Source organism: Lampris incognitus, chromosome 9, assembly GCF_029633865.1.
Source record: "Lampris incognitus isolate fLamInc1 chromosome 9, fLamInc1.hap2, whole genome shotgun sequence".
In the NCBI taxonomy this organism is placed as follows: domain Eukaryota; kingdom Metazoa; phylum Chordata; class Actinopteri; order Lampriformes; family Lampridae; genus Lampris; species Lampris incognitus.
In genome coordinates this window covers 61,320,995-61,337,467 of record NC_079219.1, presented here as the reverse complement: position 1 = coordinate 61,337,467, position 16,473 = coordinate 61,320,995, and the positions used below count along the sequence as shown (strand labels likewise).

The following is a 16,473-nucleotide window of genomic DNA, read 5'->3' as shown; positions in this document are numbered from 1 at the left end:
TCATAAACCGGCATAGGCCAGAGGACTCGGAGTAAGATGCCATGTTGGTAAATCCAAGCCTTGAACCTGCCAGGTAGACCAGACATGTCTACTGTGATGAGCCAATTCTCAAGGTCCTTGATGGTTGCTTGGATTGCCGCTGTAGCTCTAAGGCTACAGTCAAAGACCTTGCCTAGACTCTTGACTGGTTTCTTGGTAATGGATGGGATTGCAATGCCATCCAGAAAGAAGTGAAACCGGTCCACCACCTTTCCCCTCTTCAACACCATGGCTCTGGATTTGGCTGGTTTAAAACTCATCCTTGCCCAGGAGATGAGCTTCTCCAGGTCCTGGAGGATCCACCTACCACCAGGCACTGATGATGTGGTGACAGTGAGGTCATCCACAAAGGCTCTGATGGGGGGGGGGGCTGCCGAACACCAGACTTGGACAGGGGAGGGGGGCTGCCGAACACCAGACTTGGACAGACAGCCTCTGCACTTAGTTTCAGCTGCCTTGACCACCATATTCATGGCAAGGGTGAAGAGTGTAACTTTGTTCCAAGATGGTGGCGCGCTGGACGCAGCGGCTACTGTGGTTCCCTGTTCAGTGTCGTGTTTTCTTTGTTATTTATACGTTAGTTTTAAGTTTATTTACAAGTGTAGGTCGTCCTGCGCTCTTCTACAGCCGCCAGGATGTGTTAAACCTCAGAAGGGGTTACTCACTTCCCTCCACCATCACGGACAACTCCCCCATCCATATTATCCGCTCACCGGTCTCGCAGTGGAAACGCTGCCCCCTGTCGGCAACGTAAACAAAAGAGGGGGAAACGTGGCGAGCTACATGCTAAGCTAAGTAGCGTTCCCTCCCCAGCATCTTCATGGCTAATGTCCGGTCGTTAGCTAACAAAATGGAGGAGATAAGACTCAGGCTGTCCTCTCAGAAAAGGCTGCAGAACTGCTGCCTGCTGATGTTTATGGAGACTTAGCTCAACAGCAACATGGCGACTCGGCAGTCGAGCTAGCGGGCCGCACAGACTTCCGTGCCGACAGGACAGTGGACTCCGGCAAGACCCGCGGAGGAGGTTTGAGTATTTATGTCAATAACTCTTGGTGCAACAATATAAAGATGGTTGAAAGGCATTGCTCTGCTGATCTGGAGCTCCTTATGATTCAGTGCAGGCCTTTCTACCTGCCCAGGGAGCTAACGGCCATTACCATCGCCGCTGTATACATCCCCCCACATGCTAATGCTAAGGTAGCACTTAAGCAGCTACAATGTGCCATCAGCAGACAACAGACCAAACACCCGGACAATGCCTTTATCATAGGGGGTGACTTTAATCAGGCTAACCTCAGGGCTGTATTGCCCAAATTCCATCAGCATGTCTCCTGCCCCACTAGGGGACAAAACACCCTGGACCATCTCTATACAAACATCAAGGACTCATACAAAGCTACTCCCTGCCCTCATCTGGGGCATTCTGACCACCTCTGCCTGTTCCTGGTCCCAGCCTACATACCCCTAATAAAATGGGTCAAGGCAGCAGTAAAGACAATCACTGTCCGGCCAGAAGGAGCAGTCTCTGAACTCCAGGACTGGTTTGAAAACACAGACTGGAGTATTTTTGCACATTCAGCTACCCATGGCTCCCATACAGACATTAATGAACAGACATCTGCCATACTAGCCTACATTAACTTTTGCACTGAGAGTGTCACAACAACAAAAATCAGTCCGCACCTTTCCAAACCAGAAACCCTGGATGACCAGTGAGGTCCGGCAGCTGCTGAAAGTCCGGGATGCAGCGTTCAAGTCAGGTAACTGTGAGGCCTACAGCGCAGCCAGATCCAACCTCAAAAAGGGCATCGGAACAGCCAAACATAAATATTCCCTACGAATAGAGGACCACTTTCACAATAACTCTGATCCCCGGCGAATGTGGCAAGGCATTCGGTCTATCACAGACTACAAAAGCTCTAATCGCGGGCCCACTGTCCATGATGCCTCCCTGCCAGACAAGCTAAATCATTTCTATGCCCGCTTCGACAAGGACAATACTGACCCAGCCACAAAAATCCCCAGCCACCCAGAAAACCAGGTGCTCACTCTATCGATCGCAGAGGTCAGAGAATCACTGCGCAGAGTGACACACGGAAGGCTGCCGGACCAGACGGCATACCGGGTTGGGTCTACTGGGAATGTGCCGACCAGCTAGCTGAGGTCTTCACACCTGTATTTAACCTCTCACTGTCCCATCTAAAGTTGCCGGCATGCTTTAAGACCACCTCTATCATTCCTGTCTCCAAGAAACCAACATCCACATGTCTGAATGACTACCAACCCATAGCACTCACCCCCATTGCCATGAAGTGCTTTGAGAGACTGGTTCTGGCTCACATCAAAAACATTATCCGCCCCACATTCGACCCACATCAGTTCGCCTACCGTCCCAAAAGGTCTACTGAGGATGCCATTGCCACTGCCCTGCAGGTTGCTCTGACCCACCTTGAACTTAACAACACATACATCCGGATGCTGTTTATAGATTACAGCTCTACCTTCAACACTATCATCCCCACCAAACTAACCACCAAACTCCTCTCCCTCGGCCTCAACCCCTCCCTCTGTAACTGGATCCTGGACTTCCTGACCAACAGACCTCAGTCTGTTAGGTTAGGTGACCACTCCTCCTCCACCCTGACCCTTAGCACAGGTGCCCCTCAAGGCTGTGTTCTGAGCCCCCTCCTTTTCTCCCTCTACCCACGACTGCCTGCCAACTCACCCTTCAAATGTTATAGTTAAGTTTGCAGACGACACCACAGTCATTGGCCGTATCACCAACAATGACGAGATGGCCTACAGAGACGAGATTCAGCACCTCACATCATGGTGTACTACCAACAATCTTGTCCTTAATGTGCAGAAGACAAAGGAGCTGATTGTGGACTTCAGGAGGTCTAGAAGCTGCAGCCACTCCCCCCCCCCCATTCACATCAATGGGGTGGAAGTGGAGCGTATTTCCAGCTTTAAATTCCTTGGAGTCCACATCAGCGAGGACCTTTCGTGGACATTAAACACCCAGGCCCTTTTGAAAAAGGCCCAACAATGCCTGCATTTCCTGAGGAGGCTAAGGAGCACCCGTCTATCCCCCAAAATTCTCACCAACTTCTACCACTGCACCGTAGAGAGCATCCTGACCATCTGCATCTCAGTGTGGTACGGCAACTGGACCTCAGTAGACCAGAAAGCTCTGCAGCGGACTGTCAAGGCGGCCCAGCATATCACCGGTACCCAGCTCCCAGCCATAAAAGGCATTTATCACAAATGCTGTCTTCGAAGGGGTCTGAGCATCAGCAGAGATCCCACCCACCCCAACCATGGACTGTTCTCCCCCCTGTGCTCTGGGAGGCGCTACAGGAGCCTTAGAGCCCGCACTACCAGGTTCAAAAACAGCTTCTTTCCACAAGCTGTTGCCCACCTGAACCTGGCTACCCACTGAATGTCTGTAGATATTTTAAAATATTGTATACTCCAGCTCTCTTTTAACTTATTTTTAGCTTTTGGTCCTCATGTGTGTATATCTTATATTGTGTTTGCTGTGTTTGTCTGTGTCTGTCTTGCACTGTTTGGTGAAGCCACAGCCCTCATTTCATTTTTAACATGTGCCTGCACACTGTTTTTAATGACAATAAATTGAATTGAATTGAATAGATGGTACACCCAGTTATGATCCCCTTCTCAAGCCGGTGCCAGTCAGATGTTCTGTTCCCAGAAGTGACTCTGACCCTGAAGTTCCCATAATGTTTCAGGATGAGGTCCTTGATCACAACTGGCGACATTAGTTTAGTGACGGTCCTAAGGTCAGTAAGTCAGTAACAGTCCTCTAGCCAGTCTGAGTCAAACCCCCAAACAACAGATCCCAACGTGAACAGTGTCATGTACTGAATGGTGTACTGTACCTTTAAGAGGAACTCTGCGCTAGAGATGGGTAACTAGGGGGAGACATTTTATATAACACACTTCCACAGTTGAGACATCAGTAAAAGAGTTGGAGTCAAAACAGGTGTCCTAGATTTGATTCCGAGAAATCTAAATTAAAGAATTGAGGTAAAGGAAGAAGGTATAAAATTTTACAAACACAATACCTGAACACGCAAAAATATTACACAATGCCAACTCTAACATTAACAGTCCCATGAGGTCTTGCGACCCCCCCCCCGCAGCTCCACCGACAGTCAGAACGACCGCTTACCCCGGTCGCTACTATATTTTATTTTATTTTACAGAGAGATTTTATTTTATAGAACTGTTCCCGGATGTCTTAATGCATGCTCAATTACTGTTCTCAACTGTTTCCGTGGTTTGAGCCGGTTCGTGTAATCTGTCATGGACTACTTTTCCCACAAGGCCAAACTATATCGCGAGATTTGAAGAAAAAAAAAACTCAGAACATCTGCGGCTGCGCAATATCATTCGAAAACTTGCACGGTGAGGGACGCCGTGGAGGAGAAAGAAAGTGCAGTGGACAAAACACAATGGCGACGACGGCGAGTACTGCAGGCGGAACGGGCTCGGGTGGACCGGCGACCGGCCCAGTCGGCGGTGGTACCGCAGTGGGACGAAAGAAAGACGGAGGGCCGTCATCGAAATTCTGGGAAAGCTCAGAAACGGTATCTCAGCTGGAGACCGTGCGCTTGTGGATCGGGAAGCACTACAAAAAGGTTAGCAAGCTGCGCTGCCTTCCATTGATTTGTAGCAAGGCCCGCGTCCCTGGCGCGATGAAGCGCCGTCTCAGCCGCCTCCATCACGCCCAGCTAGTTCACCCTCTCTCAGTCCTCACTGATCCTTATTTGTGGAGGGTCCTTCTGTAGCCACCCAGTTTTTAACCGACCCAGTAAGTGTACCAACCAAAGTGGAACGAATCAAAGATAACTTGGACGGAACAGGTTATTAGTTGGCTAAGCAGCTAACAGTTAGCATGCTAGCTGTTCAGTGCAGTAAACGTCAACTGTAGGTTGACATTTACAAACTAGCGGTCCAGATTACACTCACCTGACTTGTTCACTGGTACAGACAAATCCTTACATACGGATCCATACGGATCCATACGTATGGATCCGTATGCATCCTGACTGCATGCCGTGTCAAATCCCCTGAAAAAGCCTCAAGCAAGCGACAACTCCAAGACAACGTAAGACCCTTAATCAAACGCTGTCTCTACAAGCCCACGTCCCCCTCTCCGTATTAACTCTTGTCTTTATATTTACACATTTCTACTCTTTATTTTTGTGTGGACATTTGAATTCAGCATGGTGGTGGGTGCACATTGTCAACAAGTCAGCATAGCACCGTGTAGTTCACCGCTGCACAACAGCAGACAAAGACTGCTTGACGCTAGCTACCTAGCTAGCTAAGCTTGCTAGCTAGCTAGCTAGCAGCTAGCGTCAAGCAGCGAGTGTCATGTTACTTCAGACCTTCTGACCGCCGTTAGGTGTGTTGTTGTGTACGTTAACGTTAAAAGGCCACGTTGTTGTATACATGGACATCTAGAGGCCATGTAGTTGTACACATTAGTCCATGTTGTTCTATTAGAGGGAAACTCTTGCGAGGTGATTTTACTCTGCGGTGAAGGATGCCTTATTTACCCACGCTGCAAGACACGTTGTCTTTAGCGGGGCAGTTTTGAGGAGCGGAGCGTCGAGCTGCTCAACAAGCAGCGTGTTTGGAGACGAGCTGTTTGTTTATTGGTTTGTTTGTTTGTTTGTTTTTGTTAACTTGATGATTCACTGAGGTGTGTGCGCGCGCGCGTGTCCTTGTGAGCTGGAAGTGGGTCTCTGGCGCCTCCCTGTTATAAATAGACCGGCGTGTTTCTCAGTTTAGCTTGCTCTCTTTCCATGGAGCCAGGATCTTTCTTGTCATGTACTCTTGTTTGTTTTCTTTCTTCTGCTGCTGCTGCTGCTGCTGCAGCGGCAGGAAAAAACGCTTTTGAAGGTTCACTGCAACCGACATTTGGAACCAGGCTTTGCTTTGAGTTTAGGAAGACTCTGGTTAAGCCTGAAGGTGAAAGTTCGCGCAGTCCCCTGTGCCATTCTACAGCTAACCCAGTTCTCTGTCCTCCAGTAAAAGGCAAATGAATAGGGATGTACCGGTATTGCTGTCAGATATCAGATTTGGTATTGAAAGTTTCACTCAAGAATAAAATACAAAAGCTGTGAGTAACATGTCATAAAAGCAAAATGGCTTGTTTTGCTGCATGTTTGACACAGAAGCATGTGCTTCTCTGAAGATGAGGAAAAAATGTTCTATCTCAATTATTTTTGTAACGAAGAAAGGTGTATATGTTAAGAGAGTTTCCTGAGCTGCTCACCATCCATGTTGGCTTCCAGAACGAGGAGATTGATAGCCGTTGTTTTGTGTAGGGTAGCTGGCCTTAGTCAACAGGCAACACAGCTTATTAAGATTTGAGCAATAATTTCTGGGTTTATTAAAGAGGTGAAAGGAGGATTCAAGACGGACAGTCGCCATCTTGGCCCTATCTCAATGACCGTCCTAAGCACTGAACCATCACAGACTTTAATTGACGTCACCTGCATTGGTCAGCGTAAAGGTAGGCCAGGGCCTCGAAATGTTAAAGTTGCAAGGGAAAGAGTCAGCACTTTGTGACAAAACAGGTTACCTTGACAACAGTAGTTGATGGGTTAGGGATCCTAAGCCCGTGGGCTGCGATCTTCCTTATAATCCCAGCTTTAGGAGTGTTATATGTATTTTACATTTTGACAACCGAGGCACATAAGGGACTGGCCGTGTAATTTACCATGTGGTTCATGGCAGAGTTTGTTGTTCACTCCCTGTTGTGAATATAATGTTGCTGTGAGTACTGTGAGTCTGTAAACTCAGCAGATTACAAATGTAACATATTTGGATGTCGTCATCATCAGGCCATCATTGGACATGCACATTGTGTGTTTTAGGAAATGTAGCCTCCATGTAAGAGCCTTGCTGGCTCCTTCTTTGTTTTGTTTACAGTTTTAAGCTTCTGGGGTCCCCTGTCATCCCTGTTGACTGTATGGTCATCCCTGTTTTAAGTGTCACAGAATGTTGACCTGTGGTTTACTCCCCCAAGCAAAGTCTGCAGGACTGCTTATTTATGGAAAAGTGTTTAGTAAGGCCTTTAAAGGTGTGAGCGAGCCTTCATGCGGGACTGCCCGGAACCCTCATGCATTCCTCACCGATGTGCATCTAAGTGCTTGAGTCTGTGTTGAGATTGGGCCTCATTCTACCAAGCATCTGTAAGAGGAGAGCACTGATTTGATAATCCCACCGACATACCTGTTGTCACCCATCTCTCTTTACCCCAGCACCGTCTTTAGCACCGTCTTTACCCCAGCACATTTATCCCAGCACTGTCTTTACCTCAGCACCATCTGCCAGCTTTTACATTGGTGCGTTTTGCGTTTTGACACAATGCTGTGCGATGCTGGAGTTTGTATTTTATTGCGATGCTGGAGTTTGTATTTTATTGCAGTGCTGGAGTTTGTATTTTATTTCCAGTTTGTTTTTGTTTTTCTACTTGGGTAAGTAAAGAACACAAAGGGCATAAAGGCGGTGTGTCCAGTAGGGATGTACGATGTTGGATTTTTGCTGAGATCCGATATGTCGATATTTTCCAACTCATTTTGGCCAATTGCTGCTCCGGATATATGCGTGTGTTTCCCCACCTGGCTGTAGAGAACATGAGGTGTCCCCAGTAGCGGACTGGCTGAAGCTACTGCACGGACCACGGAAGCCGCGTGCACCCGCATGGCCATATAAATGTCTCCCCTGAGTCACACAACATGAAGGACTATAGAAATGTTTATGACTGTTGTCATTAAGTGTCATTCAGTCGGGTGTCCGGGTGGCATAGCAGTCTGCTCTGTTGCATACCAACAAAGGGATCGCCGGTTCGAATCCCCGTGTTACCCCCAGCTTGGTTGGGCGTCCCTACAGAATTGGCCTTGTCTGCGGGTGGGAAGCCAGATGTGGACAGGTCCTGGTCACTGCACTAGGGGAACCTGTTCAGGGGGGAGGGGGAACTGGGGGGAATAGTGTGATCCTCCCACACGCTATGTCCCCCTGGTGAAACTCCTCACTGTCAGGTGAAAAGAAGCGGCTGGTGACTCCACATGTATGGGAGGAGGCATGTGGTAGTCTGCAGCCCTCCCCGGATCGGCAGAGGGGGTGGAGCAGAGACCGGGATGGCTCGGGAGAGTGGGGTAAAGTTATGTCATTTTTAATTCAAAGCTGGCATTGTTAGAGATGACTGTTTTCGAGCGACAGACACATGAAGTATATCAAGTCAAGTGGCTCGGTCCTGCTCAGGTCGTTACAACATATTCAAACAGGATCAACTTTGCATTAAAAATGACATAATTGACTGAATGACACATAAAAACAGCAGTCATAAACATTCATAAAGAGTAAGTGTGACCCAGGGGGGAAAGGTCTGTGGGCAGAACTACACTGGAATAGGTGGTGTAAACGTGCTTCCTGGCTGTTGTCAGTAGATTCATCTGTCTTGTTCAGGTTTCTTACTGTAAGAGTTGATAGTGGCAGCAGGCTTTCATATAAGATGTGTGATCCTGTCATGTTATGACCGTGTCCTGAGCACACCAGGCCACTGATAAACTTCCGAGCAGCTGACATAACGATGATGGTGGCGACGTAGCGAGTGGGGTCCCATTTCCTAGGTAAAGATTTCAGACCCTACACCTTGTAGCTCCGTTCTCAAGGGCCACACCCAGTAGAGCGCACTCTAGAACTAGGGGTAGGGACCCTACCCCAAGTTTCCCCTACCTATTCCCCCCATCTAACCCTGTGGTAGGGTTAGGTGGGGGGAATTGGGATTGGGACTTAAATTCTTTGGTGTTAAACCATGTTCAGTCGTGGTATGTAGCCTACTAAGTCAAATGAGGTGTTATGCTACTGCCAGTATGCCAGTGTTATGTGGTTGGTTATTGTGTATACAAAAGCGCTGGTATCCATGTACACATGGCTAACTGCTCAGACATGGCGTGGATGTGTAAGACTGCTGATGGCTCTGTATTACTGCTGCTTCTCTCTCTCTCTCTCTCTCTCTCTCTCTCTCTGTAATCGCTGCTGTTCTCTCTCTGTATTACTGCTGCTTCTCTCTCTCTCTCTCTCTCTCTCTCTGTAATCGCTGCTGTTCTCTCTCTGTATTACTGCTGCTTCTCTCTCTCTCTCTCTCTCTCTGTATTACTGCTGCTTCTCTCTCTCTCTCTCTCTCTCTCTCTCTCTCTCTCTCTCTCTCTGTATTACTGCTGCTTCTCTCTCTCTCTCTCTCTCTCTCTGTATTACTGCTGCTTCTCTCTCTCTCTCTCTCTCTCTCTCTCTCTGTAATCGCTGCTGTTCTCTCTCTGCATTACTGCTGCTTCTCTCTCTCTCTCTCTCTGTATTACTGCTGCTTCTCTCTCTCTCTCTCTCTCTCTCTCTCTCTCTGTAATCGCTGCTGTTCTCTCTCTGCATTACTGCTGCTTCTCTCTCTCTCTCTCTCTGTATTACTGCTGCTTCTCTCTCTCTCTCTCTCTCTCTCTCTCTCTCTCTCTCTCTGTAATCGCTGCTGTTCTCTCTCTGTATTACTGCTGCTTCTCTCTCTCTCTCTCTGTATTACTGCTGCTTCTCTCTCTCTCTCTCTCTCTCTCTCTCTCTCTGTATTACTGCTGCTTCTCTCTCTCTCTCTCTCTCTCTGTATTACTGCTGCTTCTCTCTCTCTCTCTCTGTAATCGCTGCTGTTCTCTCTCTGTATTACTGCTGCTTCTCTCTCTCTCTCTCTCTCTCTCTGTATTACTGCTGCTTCTCTCTCTCTCTCTCTCTCTCTCTCTCTCTCTCTCTCTCTCTCTCTCTCTCTCTGTATTACTGCTGCTTCTCTCTCTCTCTCTCTCTCTCTCTCTCTCTCTCTCTCTGTAATCGCTGCTGTTCTCTCTCTGTATTACTGCTGCTTCTCTCTCTCTGTATTACTGCTGCTTCTCTCTCTCTCTCTCTCTCTCTCTCTCTCTCTGTAATCGCTGCTGTTCTCTCTCTGTATTACTGCTGCGCTCTCTCTCTCTCTCTCTCTCTCTGTATTACTGCTGCTTCTCTCTCTCTCTCTCTCTCTCTCTCGCTCTCTGTAATCGCTGCTGTTCTCTCTCTGTATTACTGCTGCTTCTCTCTCTCTCTCTCTCTCTCTCTGTATTACTGCTGCTTCTCTCTCTCTCTCTCTCTCTCTGTATTACTGCTGCTTCTCTCTCTCTCTCTCTCTCTCTCTCTCTCTCTGTAATCGCTGCTGTTCTCTCTCTGCATTACTGCTGCTTCTCTCTCTCTCTCTCTCTCTGTATTACTGCTGCTTCTCTCTCTCTCTCTCTCTCTCTCTCTCTCTCTCTCTCTCTCTCTCTCTCTCTCTCTGTAATCGCTGCTGTTCTCTCTCTGTATTACTGCTGCTTCTCTCTCTCTCTCTCTGTATTACTGCTGCTTCTCTCTCTCTCTCTCTCTCTCTCTCTCTCTGTATTACTGCTGCTTCTCTCTCTCTCTCTCTCTCTCTGTATTACTGCTGCTTCTCTCTCTCTCTCTCTGTAATCGCTGCTGTTCTCTCTCTGTATTACTGCTGCTTCTCTCTCTCTCTCTCTCTCTCTCTGTATTACTGCTGCTTCTCTCTCTCTCTCTCTCTCTCTCTCTCTCTCTCTCTCTCTCTCTCTCTCTCTGTATTACTGCTGCTTCTCTCTCTCTCTCTCTCTCTCTCTCTCTCTCTCTGTAATCGCTGCTGTTCTCTCTCTGTATTACTGCTGCTTCTCTCTCTCTGTATTACTGCTGCTTCTCTCTCTCTCTCTCTCTCTCTCTCTCTCTGTAATCGCTGCTGTTCTCTCTCTGTATTACTGCTGCGCTCTCTCTCTCTCTCTCTCTCTCTGTATTACTGCTGCTTCTCTCTCTCTCTCTCTCTCTCTCTCTCTCTCTCGCTCTCTGTAATCGCTGCTGTTCTCTCTCTGTATTACTGCTGCTTCTCTCTCTCTCTCTCTCTCTCTCTCTCTCTCTCTCTCTGTAATCGCTGCTGTTCTCTCTCTGTATTACTGCTGCGCTCTCTCTCTCTCTCTCTCTCTGTATTACTGCTGCTTCTCTCTCTCTCTCTCTCTCTCTCGCTCTCTGTAATCGCTGCTGTTCTCTCTCTGTATTACTGCTGCTTCTCTCTCTCTCTCTCTCTCTCTCTGTATTACTGCTGCTTCTCTCTCTCTCTCTCTCTCTCTCTCTCGCTCTCTGTAGTCGCTGCTGTTCTCTCTCTGTATTACTGCTGCTTCTCTCTCTCTCTCTCTCTCTCTGTAATCGCTGCTGTTCTCTCTCTGTACTACTGCTGCGCGCTCTCTCTCTCTCTCTCTGTCTCTCTCTCTCTCTCTCTCTCTCTCTGTAATCGCTGCTGTTCTCTCTCTGTATTACTGCTGCTTCTCTCTCTCTCTCTCTCTCTCTCTGTAATCGCTGCTGTTCTCTCTCTGTATTACTGCTGCGCTCTCTCTCTCTCTCTCTCTCTCTGTATTACTGCTGCTTCTCTCTCTCTCTCTCTCTCTCTGTATTACTGCTGCTTCTCTCTCTCTCTCTCTCTCTCTCTCTGTATTACTGCTGCTTCTCTCTCTCTCTCTCTCTCTCTGTATTACTGCTGCTTCTCTCTCTCTCTCTCTCTCTCTCTCTCTCTGTAATCGCTGCTGTTCTCTCACTGTATTACTGCTGCGCTCTCTCTCTCTCTCTCTCTGTATTACTGCTGCTTCTCTCTCTCTCTCTCTCTCTGTATTACTGCTGCTTCTCTCTCTCTCTCTCTCTCTCTCTCTGTATTACTGCTGCTTCTCTCTCTCTCTCTCTCTCTCTCTCTGTATTACTGCTGCTTCTCTCTCTCTCTCTCTCTCTCGCTCTCTGTAATTGCTGCTGTTCTCTCTCTGTATTACTGCTGCGCTCTCTCTCTCTCTCTCTGTAATCGCTGCTGTTCTCTCTCTGTATTACTGCTGCGCTCTCTCTCTCTCTCTCTCTCTCTCTCTCTCTCTCTCTCTGTAATCGCTGCTGTTCTCTCTCTGTATTACTGCTGCGCTCTCTCTCTCTCTCTCTCTCTCTCTCTCTCTCTCTCTCTGTATTACTGCTGCGCTCTCTCTCTCTCTCTCTCTCTCTCTCTCTCTCTCTCTCTGTATTACTGCTGCGCTCTCTCTCTCTCTCTCTCTCTCTCTCTCTCTGTATTACTGCTGCTTCTCTCTCTCTCTCTCTCTCTCTGTATTACTGCTGCGCTCTCTCTCTCTCTCTCTCTCTCTCTCTCTGTATTACTGCTGCTTCTCTCTCTCTCTCTCTCTCTCTGTATTACTGCTGCGCTCTCTCTCTCTCTCTCTCTCTCTCTCTCTCTGTATTACTGCTGCTTCTCTCTCTCTCTCTCTCTCTCTGTATTACTGCTGCGCTCTCTCTCTCTCTCTCTCTCTCTCTCTCTCTCTCTCTCTCTCTCTGTATTACTGCTGCTTCTCTCTCTCTCTCTCTCTCTCTCTCTATTACTGCTGTTCTCTCTCTGTATTGCTGCTGTTCTCTCTCTCTCTCTCTGTAATCGCTGCTGTTCTCGCTCTGTATTACTGCTGCTCTTTCTCTCTCTCTCTCTCTATTACTGCTGCTCTCTCTCTCTATTACTGCTGCTCTCTCTCTGTATTGCTGCCGTTCACGCTCTATTACTATTGCTCTCTCTCTATTACTGCTGCTCTCTCTATTTCTGCTGCTCTCTCTCTATTACTGCTGCTCTCTCTCTATTACTGCTGCTCTCTCTCTCTATTACTGCTGCTCTCTCTCTGTATTGCTGCCGTTCTCGCTCTATTACTGTTGCTCTCTCTCTCTTACTGCTTCTCTCTCTCTCTATTACTGCTGCTCTCTCTCTCTGTATTGCTGCTGTTCTCGCTCTATTACTATTGCTCTCTCTCTATTACTGCTGCTTTCTCTCTCTGTATTACTGCTGCTGTTCTCGCTCTGTATTACTGCTGCTCTTTCTCTCTGTATTGCTGCTGTTCTCTCTCTGTATTACTGCCGCGCTCTCTCTCTCTCTGTAATCGCTGCTGTTCTCGCTCTGTATTACTGCTGCTCTCTCTCTCTCTCTCTCTCTCTCTCTCTCTCTCTCTCTCTCTATTACTGCTGCTTTCTCTCTCTGTATTGCTGCTGTTCTCTCTCTCTATTACTGCTGCTCTCTCTCTCTGTATTGCTGCTGTTCTCTCTCTCTATTACTGCTGCTCTCTCTCTCTGTATTGCTGCTGTTCTCTCTATTACTGCTGTTCTCGCTCTGTATTGCTGCGCTCTCTCTCTCTGTATTGCTGCTGCTCTTTCTCTCCCTCTCTCTATTACTGCTGCTCTCTCTCTCTGTATTGCTGCTCTTTCTCTTTCTCTCTATTACTGCTGCGCTCCGTATTACTGCTGCTCTCTCTCTCTGTATTGCTGCTGTTCTTGCTCTGTATTACAGCTGCTCTCTCTCTCTATTACTGCTGCTCTCTCTCTCTATTGCTGCTGTTCTCGCTCTGTATTCCTGCTGCTCTCTCTCTGTATTGTTGCTGTTCTTGCTCTGTATTACAGCTGCTCTCTCTCTCTATTGCTGCTGTTCTCGCTCTGTATTCCTGCTGCTCTCTCTCTGTATTGTTGCTGTTCTTGCTCTGTATTACTGCTGCTCTCTCTCTGTATTGCTGCGGTTCTCGCTCTGTATTACTGCTGCTCTCTCTCTGTATTGCTGCTGTTCTCGCTCTGTATTACTGCTGCTCTCTCTGTATTGCTGCTGCTCTCGCTCTGTATTACTGCTGCTCTCTCTCTCTATCCCTGCTGCTCTCTCTCTCTATTGCTGCTGTTCTCTCTCTATTACTGCTGCTCTCTCTCTGTGTTGCTGCTGTTCTCGCTCTGTATTACTGCTGCTCTCTCTCTCTCTCTCTCTCTCTATTACTGCTGCTTTCTCTCTCTGTATTGCTGCTGTTCTCTCTCTCTATTACTGCTGCTCTCTCTCTCTGTATTGCTGCTGTTCTCTCTATTACTGCTGCTCTCTCTCTCTGTATTGCTGCTGTTCTCTCTATTACTGCTGTTCTCGCTCTGTATTGCTGCGCTCTCTCTCTCTGTATTGCTGCTGCTCTTTCTCTCCCTCTCTATTACTGCTGCTCTCTCTCTCTGTATTGCTGCTCTTTCTCTTTCTCTCTATTACTGCTGCGCTCCGTATTACTGCTGCTCTCTCTCTCTGTATTGCTGCTGTTCTTGCTCTGTATTACAGCTGCTCTCTCTCTCTATTACTGCTGCTCTCTCTCTCTATTGCTGCTGTTCTCGCTCTGTATTCCTGCTGCTCTCTCTCTGTATTGTTGCTGTTCTTGCTCTGTATTACTGCTGCTCTCTCTCTGTATTGCTGCGGTTCTCGCTCTGTATTACTGCTGCTCTCTCTCTGTATTGCTGCTGTTCTCGCTCTGTATTACTGCTGCTCTCTCTGTATTGCTGCTGCTCTCGCTCTGTATTACTGCTGCTCTCTCTCTCTATCCCTGCTGCTCTCTCTCTCTATTGCTGCTGTTCTCTCTCTATTACTGCTGCTCTCTCTCTGTGTTGCTGCTGTTCTCGCTCTGTATTACTGCTGCTCTCTCTGTATTACTGCTGCTCTCTCTCTATTACTGCTGCTCTCTATTACTGCTGCTCTCTCTCTCTCAATTCAATTCGCTTTTATTAGCATGACAAATATAAATTTGTTTCGCAAAGCGTTTTCACATAAAGGACAATAAGAGTGCACGAATACAAAACATACATGCAATACAACAACTTACATAGCTACATCATGGCAACAAGATCCTGTGTGGGTGGATGTGTGTGTATTTGTCAGTCTCTGCATGTGTATGTGTGTGTGTGTGTGTGACTGTGTTTGGGGGGGCTGGTCTGTGTGTGTGTGTGTGTGTGTGTGAGACTGTGTATTTGGGGGGGGGCTGTGCGTGTGTGTGTGTCTTGAGTGTAGTCCCGGTCCTCCCCGTTGGGAAGGAGTACCGGGTATCACTCACTGTCCCTCAGACGGTGGCAGGCTAGAACATACTGTGCAGCCACAGTACTGCTGTCTCTGTGTTCACCTAGTATGTGGGGCAGTTTTCTGGGGTGTGGCAGGGCAGTGAATTTGGGGTGTCACAGTACAGCTGTCTCTGTGTTCACCTAGTATGTAGGGCAGTTTTCTGGGGTTTGGCCGGGCAGTGAATTTGGGGTGTCACAGTACAGCTGTCTCTGTGTTCACCTAGTATGTAGGGCAGTTTTCTGGGGTTTGGCAGGGCCGTGAATTTGGGGCGTCACAGTACAGCTGTCTCTGTGTTCACCTAGTATGTAGGGCAGTTTTCTGGGGTTTGGCCGGGCAGTGAATTTGGGGTGTCTCTCCTCAAATTTCTGAACGTAGTAATGGCGGATTTCCCGGAATGTCTTGCATTCAGCTAAAAAGTGCAGCTCTGTCTCGACAACATTGTCTTCACACTGTTGACAGAAACGTTCGTCTTTTGGCATCCGGGTCTTTTTATGTCTGTTTCTGTTGCTAGGTGATGCTCACTGAGTCTGTATTTCGTCAGTATGTTTCTCAAATGTGTTTCTTTTATTTGAATGAGGTGATCTGCTAATGTGTACTCTCTGTCTAGGGCCAAATAGCGTTGCATCTTGCTTTGGGATTTTGTTTTAGATTGCCAATATTCATAATAATTGTCTTTTAGATTTAAGGGAATTTGTTGAAGCCGAATATGTTGTGTAGTTTGGACCTGGTTGTGCCTCTAAAGTGTTAGTATGTGTTAGTGGAACACGATGGCTGAAGACCAGGTTGGTAGGAGAGTTCTTATCTTTGCTCAACTCTTGGTATTGTAAGGCTTTATAATGGAAAGAGTGTGGGTCGCTGAATGTTAGATGTTTCCAGAATTTGATTGCTTTTTTAAAAATTTTAATCAGAAGAGGATATTGGCCTCGTTCTACCCTCTATGCTTTGTTTGTGGTGTGCCGATGGACTTTAATCATGTTTTTACAAAATTCAACATGCAGGGTCTCAATTGGATGTTTTTCCCATTTATCTAGTTCTTGACTTGCAAGTGGACCCCACACTTGACTGCCATAAAGGGCAATTGGTTCTATAACTGATTCAAATATTTTTAACCAGATTCTAATTGGAATTTCAAAAGGGGTTTGTCTTTTTATGGCAAGTAGAGCCCTGCGTGCCTTCTCTCTTAGTCCATTCACTGCCATGTTGAAAGTTCCTCTAGAATTGATTCTAAGGCCTAGGTAGGTATAATTAAATGTATGGTCAATTTCATTTGGTCCTAATCTAAATATGTGCTGTCTTTGCTGATATCTGGATCTTTTCTGAAATATCATTATTTTATTTTTACTCATGTTAACTGTCAGGGCCAGGTCTGACAAAACTTTTGAAGAAGGTCTAATTGAGTCTGGAGTCCTTCCTCCGATGGTGAAAGAAGGACCAGGTCATCCGCATAG

General features: G+C 47.4%; 1 protein-coding gene across 1 annotated transcript in view; it reads left to right on the top strand.

The window, feature by feature from the left end:
* Positions 1–4,480: 4,480 nt before the first annotated feature.
* smarcc1a (SWI/SNF related, matrix associated, actin dependent regulator of chromatin, subfamily c, member 1a) overlaps positions 4,481–16,473 on the top strand; it is a 104,039-nt gene continuing 92,046 nt past the window's right edge. The window contains exon 1 of the mRNA XM_056285590.1: positions 4,481–4,703. Coding sequence (XP_056141565.1) covers positions 4,518–4,703 — 186 coding nt within the window. The 5' untranslated portion in view covers positions 4,481–4,517. The remainder of the gene's footprint in view (positions 4,704–16,473) is intronic.